This window comes from Myotis yumanensis, unplaced genomic scaffold (genome assembly GCF_028538775.1).
Source record: "Myotis yumanensis isolate MYYU_CA2020_CCGP unplaced genomic scaffold, mMyoYum1.0.hap1 SCAF_1, whole genome shotgun sequence".
NCBI classification, from domain to species: Eukaryota; Metazoa; Chordata; class Mammalia; order Chiroptera; family Vespertilionidae; genus Myotis; species Myotis yumanensis.
In genome coordinates this window covers 70,356,494-70,372,770 of record NW_027223752.1, presented here as the reverse complement: position 1 = coordinate 70,372,770, position 16,277 = coordinate 70,356,494, and the positions used below count along the sequence as shown (strand labels likewise).

General features: G+C 40.3%; 1 protein-coding gene across 1 annotated transcript in view; it reads left to right on the top strand.

The window, feature by feature from the left end:
• Positions 1-16,277, top strand: part of STARD9 (StAR related lipid transfer domain containing 9) — a 109,286-nt gene that overhangs the window by 47,633 nt on the left and 45,376 nt on the right. Inside the window, exons 8-15 of the mRNA XM_070424385.1 lie at positions 2,460-2,529; positions 3,304-3,376; positions 8,480-8,547; positions 11,197-11,294; positions 11,689-11,895; positions 12,075-12,172; positions 13,920-13,997; positions 14,424-14,492. Of these exons, the coding sequence (XP_070280486.1) occupies positions 2,460-2,529; positions 3,304-3,376; positions 8,480-8,547; positions 11,197-11,294; positions 11,689-11,895; positions 12,075-12,172; positions 13,920-13,997; positions 14,424-14,492 (761 nt within the window). The remainder of the gene's footprint in view (positions 1-2,459; positions 2,530-3,303; positions 3,377-8,479; positions 8,548-11,196; positions 11,295-11,688; positions 11,896-12,074; positions 12,173-13,919; positions 13,998-14,423; positions 14,493-16,277) is intronic.

Genomic DNA, 16,277 nt, shown 5'->3' with positions numbered 1-16,277 from the left:
TTAGTCTTCTTTTCAGGGTACTTTCTCTTCCATTGGCGGTGGTAGGGAGATGGGGAGATATCAGACACAGGGCAGGGTCTGAGCTGCTTCCTCATCACACATGATATTTGGTGTTTGGTACCATGTGTCTTATTCCATTAGGTTTAGTCTTACTATTAAGTAGGAACAGTTGAGTTCTTCGGTGGGAGAAGTTTTTACCCTTTCAGGCCACTCATAAGAAGTAACATGTATATATTATGCTCTTCTTGCCTCAGCAATATACTCATTTAAATCCTGACAAGGTGAGGGACATGAAAGATCAAGAGTTGGTCTCTCTCTGAACAGGGCTTGGCTAGTGGATGACTCAGTAGGTGTGCCAGTCATGATTCTGCTACCTGTATCTTTCCCCAAACTTTCCATCATAAATGACAGACTGAAAACAACAAAAAATACCACTTCCTTTGTTGGGAGCCAGTTGGAGTTTCCTTTGTCCCAGACGCTGGCCTTATCTTATTGAGCTTTCATCTTTCCCATGTATATGGCCTGTAAAATTTTTACTATCTGCTTATCCCTTCCTTCCTTCAAGCTGGTGTTTTTTTATATTTCATCCAGCTCTTTTGTTTGTTTTAGGACCTTCATTTTAAAAAATTTTCCCCCAGTTTTATTAAGATATAATTGATATACATTACTATATAAATTTAAGGTTTACAGCATAATAGTTTGACTTATACATATTATGAAATGATTACCACAAAAAGTTAACATCCATCATCTCATATAAATACAATAAAAGAAAAAAATTTCTCCTTCTGATAAGCACCGTTAGGAGTTACTCACTTAACAATTTCATATACAGGGTGCCCCCCAAAAATCTATGCACACTTCAACAGCTGGTAGCTCAGTTTTGAAAATGAAATATATTGTAATAAAACCTGCCTTTATAATTATCCCAAGTGTGTGTATACATTTTTTGGGACATCCTATATATCGCAGTAATGTTTGCTGTAGTCATCATGTTGTACAGTATTACTTCCCTAGTACTTAATTATAACTGGAAGTTTGTACCTTTTGTCTACCTTCCTTCAGTTCTCTCTCCCCTCTACCCCCACCTCTGGTAACCACACATCTGATCTCTTTCTATGAGCTTGGTGGTTTTTTTAGAATTTACATATAAGTGAGCTCATACAGTATTTGTCTTTCTTTGTCTGACTTACTTCAGTTAGCATAATGCCCTGAAGGTCCACCCATGTTGTTTTTTAATGGCTGAATAATATTCCATTCTGTGTATGTGTGTGTGTGTATATGTATGTATGTGTGTGTGTATATATATATATATATGTGTGTATATATATATGTGTGTGTGTGTATGTATACTTTGTATATATATGTATACATCATATATATATGTACCTATATCTCTATATATCTATATCTTGCAACTTAATTTACCCATTCATTCATTTGATGGACACTTTGGTTGTTTCCATGTCATGGCTATTGTGAATAATGCTGCTATGAACATGGAGGTGCAGATATCTCTTTGAGTTAATGTAGGAATGTTTTCTTTCTTCCTTTTTATTTTTTCCATCACCGTTTATCCCCTCTAGGAATATTTTCTTTAAGAAAACATAACCACAAAACTAGTATCACATCTAAATAACAATTCTTTACTAAAAAACGTTAGTCAGTGTTCAAATTAGTGTGCTAACATTTAGAGTAACTGTATTTAGCAATGAGCCTGTGTAGTTACTTTGCTCCTGAGTCTCTGATATAGAGATTCACTAGCACAGTTATGATGGCCCTTTTTGATTTGCTAAGTAATAAGTCATAAAAATTTACTTTCATGTCTTCAAGCAACTTTCCACCTATCTAAATCTTCCCCATTCTACAGTGGCCAAAGTCAAGTCTTACTTCCTCCATGGAGCCCGCCCTGACCACTTCTCTGATTTCCTGAGCACTGATTATCCTACTCCTGTGACACTTGGTCAGATTGTCATGTATAGTATAACTGCTCATGACTGTAAACTGCGGGAAGATAGGGACATATCTACTGTATGTCAAACTGAGTCTGTCATATTGTGGGGGAGATAGTACCTGTATACTTCAGGAATTTAATGAAGACCAAATGAATTATTATATGAAACTTTTTTTATAACCTACATAGTAGAATTGTAAGGGATTTTATTGTTTTTGGTTGGTTGTTGTTGGCGTAACTGCTATATGAATTAGTCTTAGATTATAATCTCTGTGAGGGCAGAGACCTATGTTTCCAGAGCCTATCACAATACTTAACAGTAGGCTTCCAATAAATATTTGATTTAATTTATTATTTGAATGATTTAGAAAGTTCTCTCATGTCTATTCAATAATATAAAGTAGAAAAAATTAAAGTAGAAATAATAAAGTTCAAGAACTAGAGGGAAAGGTTAAACTTTACCAAAAATGTTATTTAATTTTTTTCTCCTTCACAAATCTGATAGGTTTATCTCAACATGTAGTTACCAACTATAAGCAAGTAATTCAACTCTTGGAGGAGGGAATAGCGAACAGGTAACACATTTGTTTGTTCCTATCATTCTTTTGAGCCTCATTCTTCAGTCCTGTGTTCTCATCCCCCTTTGGCATGTCTGATGATATCTACCTCTGCAGCTCCCAACTCCTGTTCAGGAGGCCTTTCTCACAACAGTAATGTACCCACGGTAAGGTGCAGTGACTTAAGATTTAGTGCTCTTCTCACTTGTAATGAGATGGTCTTAAACTGAAGAATGATTGACTTAGATTTAGGTAAAGGGAAGGCTCTCCTGACATTGGAATGAATTTATGAGAGAGACTGAATTCTGTCTGGCTTAAGCAGTATTTGTCTTTCTGCACTGTAATTCAAGATCTACTTTTAAAGGTTTTTCTGGCACTATAAGATTAATATTCTTTGTTTAATCACAACATTCTCTGTCTTTGAGGTTTCTTCTCCAGCAAGTTCTTTACCTCCCCTTGTCTTTATTTAATGGGTTCTTGGGGATATTCTTCCAATACTACTCTTTAGTATTCCCCTTTTCAACTGTGATTTTTGTTTCTGTTGCTTAAAAACAAAGTTCCAGTGTAGTTTAGCATGAAGATACATTCCCTTTTATTCTCCGATATCAGTTCCTAGAATACTGCTTCTGCCTTCATTGGACCATCTCCTAAATATACTGGACTAAATATGGATGTTTTATGATTCTCATCTGTAAGCCTCAACACTAGCATTTCTTGTGTTCCCCATGGATCCTCAAGGATTCACCAGACATAAACAATCCTCATCCTAATTGTCTTGCCTTGTATACGTAGAATCACAGCAGCTACCCATGTTCATGAGGCCAGCAGCAGATCCCATGCCATCTTCACTATCCACTACACACAGGTTGGTTTCCTCTTATATTTGGTTAGATTTCTTCCTCTCCTAGTCCCTTTTGACTTCTTCCATTTACAGGTCTAGTAAGCTGTGCACCTAGAAAGGGTAGAGGCATTTAATAAGATTAATTAAAATATCTTCTACTTATATTTACTTTTAACATTTCAAAGAACTTTCATATCTGTGATCAGTATGAGCATTTAAAGCAAATAGCAAGATTGAAATAAAAATAACTGTTAAAATGAAAGAACAGAAGATTCACTTCTATTATGATGGAATGAGGAGGTCAATAAACCCTATCCCCAAAAAGCAACCATAAAGCTGGACAAAACTGTTAAAAGCAACCATTTCTCTATTCTAAAAATAGATCACAGACATATGATAAACTGAGAAGCAAAATTCAAGAAAACTATTGAATGTACACTGTACATATGAGCTGTATAGTGTACTCAAGTATAGTGGACTTTCTTGGGCTGCTCCCATCCCTATCTCTGTTAATAACGTAGTTCAATCAGGGGAGGGAAGGTTGTGAAAACCCACAGTTTTGTTGCTGCTGGTACCAGAGGTGTTGATTTGGGGCATTGTCAGTTAAAGTGGTGATCTCAGTGGTAAGTGAATAAGGAGGGCCAGTGGCTCCATTAGTCTCAGATTGTGGTTCTGTTTCAGGCAAGAATGAACTGGCAGGCTAATGGGATTTAACAGGGATTCTGAGAGATGATACAGCCATAGGGGCTGTGATGAGATCCACACATATCCTGTGCACATACACAGCAGAGACTAAATAGACTCAAGCCAGCCACACAGCCCTGACTGGCAGCATCTGCACATACATGCAGAGGAGACACAGAGGGCCCTGTGACTAGTGAATGCTGGGGTAAACTTAAAAACTGCCTGACCTTTTAATTTATTCCCTAGCCCACGTAGATCCGTCAACAGAGAGTAGAAGTCTTTTTGGCTCAAGGTATTTGATGACAACTTCTGACCAATCTTTGCCTAAACACTAAGCTTTGTAGATACAAGGGTGGCTCCTAAGAAGCCAAGCTTAAAATTGAAAACAACCATGGGAAAAACCTACTGAGACTGCACTGTCTGCATATTAGGAGAGACATAAATTTTAAAGATTTATTCCAGGCAAGTTACCAAACAAAACAAGCATTCTACCACCCTAAGTAGGAAAAAAAATCAGAATAAAGTGGTGTTACAATATATTATCTAAAATATCTAGTATTCAACCAAAAATGATTAGACATGGAACACAAATAAGAAAGCGTGACCCATGATTAAGAAAAAAAAAAAACAGTCAATAAAAACTGGCTCTAAGTGCTCCAGATATTGGATTTAGTACACAGTGGCTCCAAAGCAGGTAATAAAAATATGTTTAAAGAACTGAAGCAAACCATTTTAAGAATTAAAGAAAAGCATGATGACAATGGCTGTAAGAAATTTCACTAAAATGATATAAATTTTTTTAAATGGGAATTCTGGAATCAAAATGTACACTAATTGAAATGAAAAATTCACTAATGGAACTCAATAGCAGATTTGAGATGGCAGAAGAATTATTTTTGAAGAAGACAAATGCAAATTGAAGAAAAATGAACAGAGCCACTCAGACTTGTGGAACAAAATCAAGTCTGCCAACATAAATGTAATGGGAATTCCAGAAAGAGAGAAAAGAGAATAGTCATAAGAAAATTGTGAAAAATAATGGCCAAGAAAATTTCTCAGATTTGTTCAAAATCATTAATCTACGTATCTAAGATGCTTAAGAATGCCAAGTAAAATAAACACAAAAAGAGCCATACCCAGACACCTCATAGTGAAACTGTTGAATGAGGAAGAGAAACTTAAAATCAGCTAGAGGAAAATGACTTGTTATATACAGAACAATTACATGATTAATGGCTGACTTATCAGAAGTATTGGACACCAGAAAACAGTGATAAAAAAATAAAACTGTCAGCCAAGATTTATATATGCAGCAAAACTAGCTTTCAAAAGTGAAGATGAAATAAGGACATTCGGACATTGAAAACACACACACACACACACACACACACACACACACACAAATCCACCCAGAATTCTTGCTAGCAGCCTATCTTACACTAAAGGAAATCTTTCAAGCTAAAATAGAGTGTTATATTCTTTCTTATTTCCTCTAATGTCATTAAAAGAATAAAATTTTATATAAAACAATAATATAATGCTTTATTGTTTTTTATCATATGTATACATTATCATACATCATGAAAATAAGTAGAAAACAACAATTATAATTCTGAACACATCAATAATTACATTAAGTGTGAATGGATGAGGATACAAATGATCAAACTAGGTAAAAGCAAGACCCAACTATATGCTGTCTAGAAGAAACACTCCTTAGATTAAAAGGGATAGGTTGAAAGTAATGAGATGGAAAAAGTTACACCACATAAATAGTAACTGTTAGAGTACTATAATAGTGTCAGACAAAAAAAAGAGTTTAAGACAAGTACTGGAGACAGACATTTCATCAAGAAGATACAACAATTTTAAATGTATGTGCTCCAAAATTGACAGAATTGAAAAGAAAAATAAATAGGCAATTCAGTAACAGTAATTGGAGATTTCAGTGCCCCACTTTCAATAATTGGTAGCAACAACTAGACAGGAATTTGCAAGAATATAGATTTGAGCAACATTCTCAACCAATGTGACCTTACATTTAAAGAATACTGCACTTAACATCTATACGCATATATAGGCAACTGATTTTTTAACCAAGTGGCAAAGGCAATTCAATAGAGAATGTCTGGTCTTTTCAATAAATAGTGGTAGGACAATTGGATATCCATATGTCAAAAAATAAAAACAAAGGAAGACAACTTTGATCTATACCTTGTACTTTATCTAAAAATTAACTCAAACTGGATAATAGACATAAATATAAAACCTGAAAATACTACTCTTGTGGAAGATAACATGGGAGAACTTTTGTGATCTTTGATTAGGTGAAGTTTTTAGTTATGACACTAACAGTACAAATTGAACAAAAGAACAAATGGAAATTTGGAATTGGTCAAAATTTTAAACTTCTACTCTTTGAAAGACACTATTAGAGAATAAAAAGAAAAGCCACAGATTGGGAGAATTTGTTTGTAAAACATACATATATGATAAAGTATTTGTATCCAGAATATATAAAGAACTCTCCAAACTTAATAAAACAACTCAAAACAATGGTAAAAATTTGGAGCCAACATTTCATTAAAGAAAATATACAGATGGCTATTAAGCACTTGAAAAGATGCCCAACATCATTATTATAGGATGCAAATTGAAACCAAACGATATATCACTACTCACCTTTTAGAATGGCTAAAATTAGCCCTAGCCGGTTTGGCTCAGTGGATAGAGCATTGGCCTGTGGACTGGAGGGTCCCAGGTTCCATTCCTGTCAAGGGCACATGCCCGGGTTGTGGGCTCTATCCTCAGTGAGGGTTCAGCCGATCAATGATTCTCTCTTGTTGTTTCTATCTCTCTCCCTCTTCTTTCCTCTCTGAAATCAATTTTTAAAAATCTAAATAAAATGGCTAAAATTAAAAACAGTGATTATTCTAAATAGTGGCAAGATGTATAGGAACTGGAGTTCTCATACACTAACTACTGGTGGGAATGGAAAGTGGTACAGTAACTTTTAAAAACAGTTTCTTTAAAAATTTAACATATGCCTACCATGTGATCCACTCCTAGGTATTTTTCCCAAGACCAAAAAATGTCCATACAAAGCCTTGTAAACAAATATTAATATTTGTACTTGTATAAAATATATTTTGTAATAAATTATAAAATTTATTTGTAATTGTTCAAAACTGAAAACAACCCAAATGTCCATCAAGAGGTGAATGGATAAACCATGCAGTGGAATACTACTCAGCAATAAAAATGAATGAACTGCTGATACACACCCCAAAGTGTATGAATCTTGAGATAATTATGCAGTGAAAGAAGCCATATAGTGTATGATTCTATTTATATGAAATATCCTGAGAAGACAAATTTATAGAAACAGAAAGTTGGTGAGTGGTTGCCTAGGGCTGGGGATGGGAATGGAGACTGACTGCAAACACACTTGAGGAAAATTGGGAGATATTTTAAAGCTGGATTTTTGGTGATGGATGTACAACATTAAAACAACAAAAACATTGAATTAAAGAGGGAAAAATAGGGAAAAGTACTTTTGCTCTTGAGGGCTGGATGCCCCTGAATATAATATAAAGATGCAGAGTGCTTGCCCTAGCCAGTGGTCGGCAAACTGCGGCTCTTTGGCCCCTTGAGTGTGGCCACGAAGTTTCAATCGCACTGTATGTGCGCGCCCACACGTGGTATTTTGTGGAAGAGCCACACTCAAGGGGCCACAGTTTGCCGACCACTGCCCTAGACCATCGATTTCCAAACCGTGTTCTGCAGCACACTGGTGTGCTGCAAAGTTTTAAAACATGCAATACCTGACTATTTAGTCAGGGGTGCTGACCTCTTTTCCCTTAGAATGTCAAATAAGAAAAATGAAAACAGCTGACACAACAGCCACCCAGTGTGAATGATCAAAATTATACCTAATTTTTTGTGAGATCAGCAAAAAATACATTTTCTGGTGTGCCACATAATTTTAGTAATTAGTTTGTGTGCCATGAGATGAAAAAGGTTGAAAGTCGCTGCTGTAGCCAGTTAACCTGATGTGACTCAGGTTAACAAGAGAGACAAACCAAACCTCCAGTAGGGGCCCAACCTGCTGTGAGAGTGGGAGCCCTAGAGGAGAGCTGAGCATTTGCCTGGTAAATTGTACTAAAATTCTTGGTGTCCCTCAACATTGTGTTCAGAGGACTTTTTGGGGATTTGCCCAGTTTTTTCATTAGAAGTCTTGCTTATATTTTCAGTGAAGTAAGGACCCAGAGCTTACTGATTGTATCTATCAGATATTGAGATCTCATCTGGCACATTTGAATATAGATTTTTTGGAATGAGTTGGCTAAAAACCCAAAATATCACCTTGGTTAGGAAGGTGTCTAAGGGGGAAAAACCCCCTCATTGTTCCAAATGACAAGGTTTAATTATTTTCTGCCTTAGGCGGTTCTGGAGAATAACCTCCCCTCTGAAGTCGCTAGCAAGATCAACCTTGTGGACCTAGCAGGCAGGTAATTAGATTTCAAAGCCAAGGGGAATTACTCCCTTGGCAATGACCTTATTCTTGCTCATTTTTTAGGGAATAATCTTGTTCTAACCTTTTTCATATTTCAACAGTCCTGAGGAAATTACAAAAGAAACATATTCTTTGAATACTAGGTTAAGAAATTATAGCTTCTAGGAACTGAAAAGTTCTGTGTCAGGGGATCTCAATCCTAGTTGTCCATTAAAATCACCTGGGACCTTTTAAAATTCCCAATGCCTGGACTGCACCTTAGACCAAATAAATCAGGATATTAGAGGGGTCAGGGGAGTTCAAGCATTGGTAGTTTTTAAAGCGCTCAGTGCTAGCCAGAATTGAAAACTGCTGCTCTAAAAAGCATACTTTTTTTCCTTTGACTTAGTTTTGATTTTGTGCATCTCACTACATTACTAAAAAAAGTTTTGTTTTATTTTTTAATATTGTGGCATTGGGGAAAAGACACTGTCTTTTAAATATTAGAATGAAGCATGAATTATAGTCACATGTCCAGAAAGAAAGTCTTGGGGACAATGTGGTCACAGAAAAGTAAGATGAAATAAGGAAATTTTCTTATTTTAAAACTGCTAAATAATTAATATGGTACAGCATTCCCTTAAAAACTAAGTGCAAAAAAATCCAAAAACAACTAAATGCTATCTGGAATGAACTATATCAATTCATCAGAAGTGTAAATTTTGACTGTTGCCCATTTATTTAAAAAAGGAATTTGAGACAGTTGACAGTAATGACACAGATACCATAAAGCCATTAATGTGTGAAATATTACCTAATAATAGACAAACATGTAAATTGACTGTACCTTTGCTACGCTAACCAGCCAGCCAATTAGGAGAGTATGCAAATTAGCCTAACAAAGATGGTGGCTAATTTGCATACATAGGCTCCAAGGGGTGGAGCAGCGATGGCCCCGGGGCCGGTGGAGCAGCGAAGCCTCACGGTTCCGGAGCTGGCTTCAGCCGGAGCCCGGCCAGAGCGAAGGCCTGGGTGCCGGGTCCTGGAGGAAAACCGGTGCCAGCAGCCAGGGGAAAGGAAGGCCTATTGCACGAATCTCTTCGTGCAACAGGCCTCTAGTAAAACAATAAAGGCAGAGGGGAAGTGACTATACCAAAAAGCTATCTATCTATCTATATATATACAGTGGGGCCGAGTTTAATTTGTTACGAGACCGAGCTCGTTAAGGAGCTCGTTAACTCAAATTACTCTGTCACCTCAATGCAAAAAATTGGCTGAGAGTCAGCTGGTATCTCAAAAAACTCCTTAGTTGGGACACTCGTAAGTCAAGGCCCCACTGTATAAGAAGCCAGCGACCGTAACGCCGTAACAACTGGTCACTATGACGCCCACTGCGGCCAGCAAACCGGCCTGATCTGGGGGTGGGGCCGGCCAGCCAACATCCCATGGCTCCTCCCCTGCCTCCTCGCCCCTTATCGGCCTCTCCCACCCCGATCAAGGGCCGGTGGCCGGCCAACCCCCCTGTGGCTCTTCCCCCTGACTGGCCTTGCCCCCAATCGGCCCACCCCACCCTGATCGGCCCTCAGCCCCTCCCCACAGTAGGCCCTGCCCCTGATAGCCCCCCTACCCCAATAGGGGCGGGGCCATTGGTCAACCTCCTGCAGTCCCTCCCCCCAGCCAGTTCTGCCCCTGATCGGCCCCCCAACTCTGATCAGGGGCAGGGCCGGCCAGTCAACCACCCATGCCCCTTCCCCCAGGCTGCTGGCTTCCGATTGCCCACCCCCACCTCTTTTGGAGGTGGGGCCGACCAGCCCACCATCCATAGCCCCTCCCCATGGCCGGCCCCACCCCCAATCAGCCCCACCCCCCAGTCAGCCCCCACCACCCGATCAGCCTACAGTCCCTCCCCACAGCCAGCCCCACCCCCAAACGGCCCCCCCACCCCAGCTGGCCCCTCCCCCCAGTCAGCCTGGCCCTGATTGGGGCAGGCCAGCCGGCTCACCTCCCGCTGTCTCCTCCTCCTGACAGGCCCGGTCCCAATCCACCAATTGGGGCTAGCTGGACCCTATCAGTGCATGAATTTGTACACTGGGCCTCTAGTCCTATATAATAAAAAGCTGTTATGCAAATTGTTTCCTCAATGGGGAGTTTGAGCAGGGGGCGGGGCCAGCTGGCCAACTGCCTGCGGCCCCTCCCCCTGGCTAGCCCTGCCCCTGATTGGCCCCCCCCCTCCCGATCGGGGGCAGGACTGGCCCATCAACTGCCCGCAGCCCCTCCCTCCAGCTGGCCCTGCCCCCGATCAGCCCTGATTGGAGCAGGCCGGCTAGACCCCACCTGTGCACAAATTCATGTACTGGGCCTCTAGTGCCAATATAATTATTATAAGTGAGTATTGCATGTAGCTGTAAGTACTTTGGCAGCCAAAATAAAAACAGAAATATAATGAATTATTTGATTTTTAATGCCTGAGAAACAGAAGAATACTAGTGCATTACAAGATGGTAACTTTTTTTCTGGAATTGAATTCTAAAAGGAATTTATTATGTGAGTCTTTTATGTGATGTACAACATAATGTCGTTCTTTTTAAGTATTTCTATCTTCAGCAATATTGTAAGGATATTGTTGCCTTGTATGCTTTGTTTTTGTTTTCATTGACTGTTTTAGTGAAAGAGCAGACCCCAGTTACTGTAAGGACCGGATCACTGAAGGAGCCAATATCAACAAGTCTCTTGTGACTCTGGGAATTGTCATCTCCACCTTAGGTATTTGGCTGATAGACTGGATCATCAGAGTGGGAGGGAGACTTTGGAGAATAACTCATGTATTTTCATTTTGTCAAAATGGGGCAGATACAAGGTCTTTTTGATGTAGTTACCTTCTGGTTTGGGGCATAAAAATAGATATTTATCTGTTGTTTTAGAATACAAGTTGGCCATTATTTCTGTACTCTCATTTTAGAAAGAAGAGAGACTAAAAAATTGTGTAACTCAAATACTCCATGTCATGAATCCAAAGTCTTATTTAGAACTCAAACTTAAAGCATCATATTGTATGCAGAAAGGGATTAGGAAGTGCTCCCTAGGTGTTGTTTTCTTTTAATGCATTTGTTTCAGGATTTCTTTTTTCTTCCTATTTTATTATTTTTTCTATTTTAAGCCCAGAACTCTCAAGTATTCAGCAGCTGCCAGAGCCTTAACAGTGTAACCAGAAATGGTGGTGACAGTGGGATTTCCAGCTCTTCTGGGACCAGCATTGGAGGGGGACCCTCTCGGAGGCAGTCCTATATCCCATACCGGGACTCCGTGTTGACCTGGCTGCTGAAGGACAGCCTTGGAGGCAACTCCAGAACCATCATGGTTGCCAGTGAGTAGGAAGCTGGGGCTGGTTCTGGGTTAGGACTGGTACTGTGCCTCAGAGAAAGGGCCATGACCACCCATTTCATCAAGGGTCTCGTACACAGATGGATAGTAACAGCAAGGCAAGTGGTTATGGGCTGGGTCAGAGGGCTCGGCATGATTTTAAACTTTCTCCTTGTACCTTAGCTGTGTCTCCTGCACACAGTAGCTACAGTGAAACCATGAGCACACTGAGATATGCATCCAATGCCAAGAACATCATCAACAAGCCACGGGTGAATGAGGTGAGACCTTCATCTGAAGTCCTGGTCTGTTATCCTATATAATAAAAGCCTAATATGCTAAGTGTCTGACCGTTTGACCATTCAACCAGTCACTATGAAATGCACTGACCACTAGAGGGCAGACACTCCGACCAGTAGGTTAGTGTGCTGCTGGGGTCCGGCCTATCAGGACTGGGCAAGACAGGCCGGACATGCCCTGGAGCCCTCCCGAGGTCTCTCCCTGGCTGGCCAACCTCTCATGGTCCCTTCCCAGCTGGCTGGCCACAGTCGACCCCGACTGGGACTGGGCAAGACGGACTGGACATGTCCTGGAACCCTCCTGTGGTCCCTCCCCAGCTATGATCATGCACCGGTGGGGTCCCTTGGACTGGCCGGTGGGGATCGGGCCGAAACCAGCTCTCATACATCCCCTGAGGGGTCCTGGATTGTGAGAGGATGCAGGCCAGGTGTAGGGACCCCACTGGTGCATGAATCTGTGCACCGGGCCTCTAACACTTTACATAAAAGTCTCCTTTTGTTATTCCTCTTGCTGATGTCATTTTTTTTTTAAGCCAGTCAAGTTTACCAGTGTGATGTCGTTCTTTTTAAGTATTTCTATCTCTCCTCTTGCCAAACTCGTTCTCTGAATGATAAGGAAGTGAAATTATTTTTTCTAGTGTTAACACCCTTCTCTCATATCTCTACTGACTTCATTTATAACCTTTTATGAATAATTTATTTTAGGTATTTCCCTAAGACCATTCTTAACATCCATGGTGTACCAGTGTCACTATAAGAAAGATTTTTTTCTTATTTATTTATTTATTTACTTAATAATTATTTACTAATTTTATTCTGAGTTTATGTTAATACTAGTACATGCTTATATGTTGATGCATGCAAATGGTAGTTATGTCTCTGTTTCAGGCTAAAATAGGTACATAATAAATTCATTAGTTTTGAAAGCTGAATAATAATGAGAATTTTCCAAAAATTCCTTATCTGCTTTGCAATTTCAGTGAATAGTTCCACAGCAGTGATTACAAACTGGTGGCCAGTCAGATCTAGCCCATCTGTGGACTATTTTAAAAGGCAGCGTAATTGTAATTAGCTCTGGCCAGGTGGATCAGTTGGTTGGAGCATCTTGTAGTGCATCAAAAGGTTGCAGGTTCCATTCTGGTCAGGGCACAGATCTAGGTTGTGAGTTCAATCCCCAGTCATACAGGAAGCAACTAATCGATGTTTCTCTCTCTCTCTCTCTCTCTCTCTCTCTCTCTCTCTCTCCCTCTCTCCCCTTCCCTCTCTCTCCTATGTCTCTGTCCTCCTTCCTCTCTCTCTAAAATCAATAAAAACTTATTTTTAGGTGAGGATTAAAAAAAAGAATGTAATTAAACAGGTACTAAGTTTAGTTACAATACAGAAAGATTGGCACCTACTATCTGAAATGCCCTGGCATTTGTGTTACCTGCCTGACCTCCTGCTCTAGGAGAGTGATTCTCAAACTTTAGTGTGTATAAGAAGATTCTGGAGGGCTTATTAAACCACAGCTTGGGCCCCAGCCCTCAAGAATTTCTGATTTAGTAGGTGTTGGGAAGGGACAAAATTTGTATTTCTAACAAGTTCTTACTCCTGGGATCACATTGTAAGAGACTACCCCAGAAGGTACTTCCCAGGAGTAATCTACTTCATCCAAGTTAATTGCATGGAGCATCTCATAGCTTTCAGGGCCTGACATCAATCAGCGGTGACTGAGTTCTCTGTGTTTCAGGATGCAAACGTAAAGTTGATCAGAGAACTCAGGGAAGAGATCAGAAGACTGAAAGCTGTGCTCCTGAGCTTCGAACTGGTATGCAGGCAATCAGAACTTGTGTGTATTCAAGAGCTCCTTTTCTTCCCCAGGAACCTGAGTCCTGCTTCATTGTGTTCTCAACTAAGTAACACCTGTGGAGCAGAGGCAGGTGCAGAAACAGGATGGGGATTGCTCTGGTTCCCTGTGTCGTTTCCGATGGAGTGGACATCCTCGTACTCTGTCACCTCTGGTGTCCAAGGGCATTTGCCTGAACGGCTCTTATTCTGTGTGTGGGCAGATATGGGGAATGGGGCCCTCCAGAAAAATTTCCTTGAATTCACCTCCTTTGTGTCAATCTGAGCCCAAATACTTAGGCTTCTGATTTATTTCTGATTTTAATTATAGTCTTTCCCTTATCTGCATCTGATGTCCCCTCACAAGAGTAAGGGTGGGACCATGAAACACAACTCTTTCTTTGTGCAGAGAAACTTCAGTTCATTGAGTGAGAAGGATGGGAATCTGAAGGAGCTGGTTCTCCAGAACGAACTGAAGGTGGGTGTGTGAGGTGGACCCCGTTGTGCTTTACCTCACCCTGGGAGGAGGTCTGATCTCCTCCATCATTCCTGGGCCCGGGCTGTTCCCTCGGCAGCACACAGTGAAGTTCTGTCTGGTGTAGAGATAATTTTTGTGTTCACTCGGCCTTGGATGGGGGATTTGTTTGTCTGAAGGGCTGGTGACAAGCTTTCTGACTTTGTTTTGTTCTCTTAAAGATTCATAATTCCCTTTGGATAGTGACAATAGCTTAGAAAATAAAATTTATTTTCCAGTTAGTAAATCAACCAACCAACATGTACTCATTGAGCACCAAATAGGTGCTCTGCATGATGCTGCAAGAGATATAAAGTAGTCCCTGCCTTCAAGTGGCTTGCAGTGTAGTTGGAAACACATTTAGAGAGTGGTTAAATGTAGTAACTGTTAGACGAAAGACCTTAGGGAAGGAAAAAAATCATGATGGCTTGGGATTTTCAGTGCAGCTATTACATTGCTGGAGCTGGAACTCAGAGAACTTGAACTAGACCTGGAAGAATTGATAAAGTTTGTTAGGTAGGTAGAAGGGGTAAGGAATTTGGGGTGAGAGAGGGATAACGTAAGCAAAGCCATAGAACTGGGAGGATGAACAGGTGTGGGAGGCCAGGGGGACGCACACAGTGTGAAGAAGGCTAAGCTGCCTGGAGTGGGTGCTCCTGGTAGAGGTTAGCAGAGCTAAGGTGAGGGCCAGTTTGGGAGGCGAGAACCAAGGTGGTGATAATGAGGAAGTATAGTAGGAAAATTACTATGACAGTTGTATGTAGGATGGATTGAAGGGAGGGAAGCCTGGAAGCAGATGGCCAGAAAAGAGATTGCCGTCATGACCCTGTGTGAGGGCGGACAAAACATTTTGGGTGATTAGGTTAAGTGGTGATTCCCAGAGACACTTAAAAGGAAAAAAAAAAAGGTAGGTATTATTTGATGCCAGGTTCTATTTAGATCCTACAACCAAATGTCTCAATTTCCAGTATTCTATTACATCACCCTATGTGTTATTAAAGTATTCTGGCTATGTCAACGTATTATTATCCAAACTAAACTTTAGGACTATGTCATACATCCAGAAGTTTCTCAGAAATTCTCTGTTTAAACATATGTCCTAATCTGGGGTTCAGAAAATATTGTATTTCTATACATAAGAGATAAAGAGTCAAAATCACTCCAGGCTTATTTGCAGTTTTGCGTTATGCAGGCCAGCAGAATTCAAGGGGGCTTGAATCTGCAATGAGCTGGCCTATCCAGTAATGTTAGGCAGTGGAGGAGTTGGTGAGGGAGCTGGCCAGAGGGGGGTGTGTTCAGCCGTGCCTCCAGGTTCAGTGCCAGGTTGGCCAAACTAAGCCAGAGCGACCTGCTGTTTACCTCTGCCAAGTCCCAGTCCAGCTCAGCCTTTGGTTACCCTGTAATTTTCAAACTTCAACTCAGGGATTAAAAATATTTTTTGTAGGGACATAAAATAGTTGTATGCAAACTTGGCATAGTTTATTTTTTCTTAAGTATTGCACTTATGAGAGAAGTATTTAGGTGAATTCAGTGTCTTTTTCGGATTCCTCGGTTCTTCCACTTCCAGGATAAGCTGCCTGCCTAGGCATGAATTTCCACCATAAGAAGGAAAAAGGACTCTGCATTCAATATTATTTGTTTACATTCTCTAGATGGTGTTAAGGCCTCTAAGTCTTGGAATATTTATTTTTAAAACTGTGATCCTAATACATAATAAGCCCTCAGGATTTTATTGTCATTTTATTACTA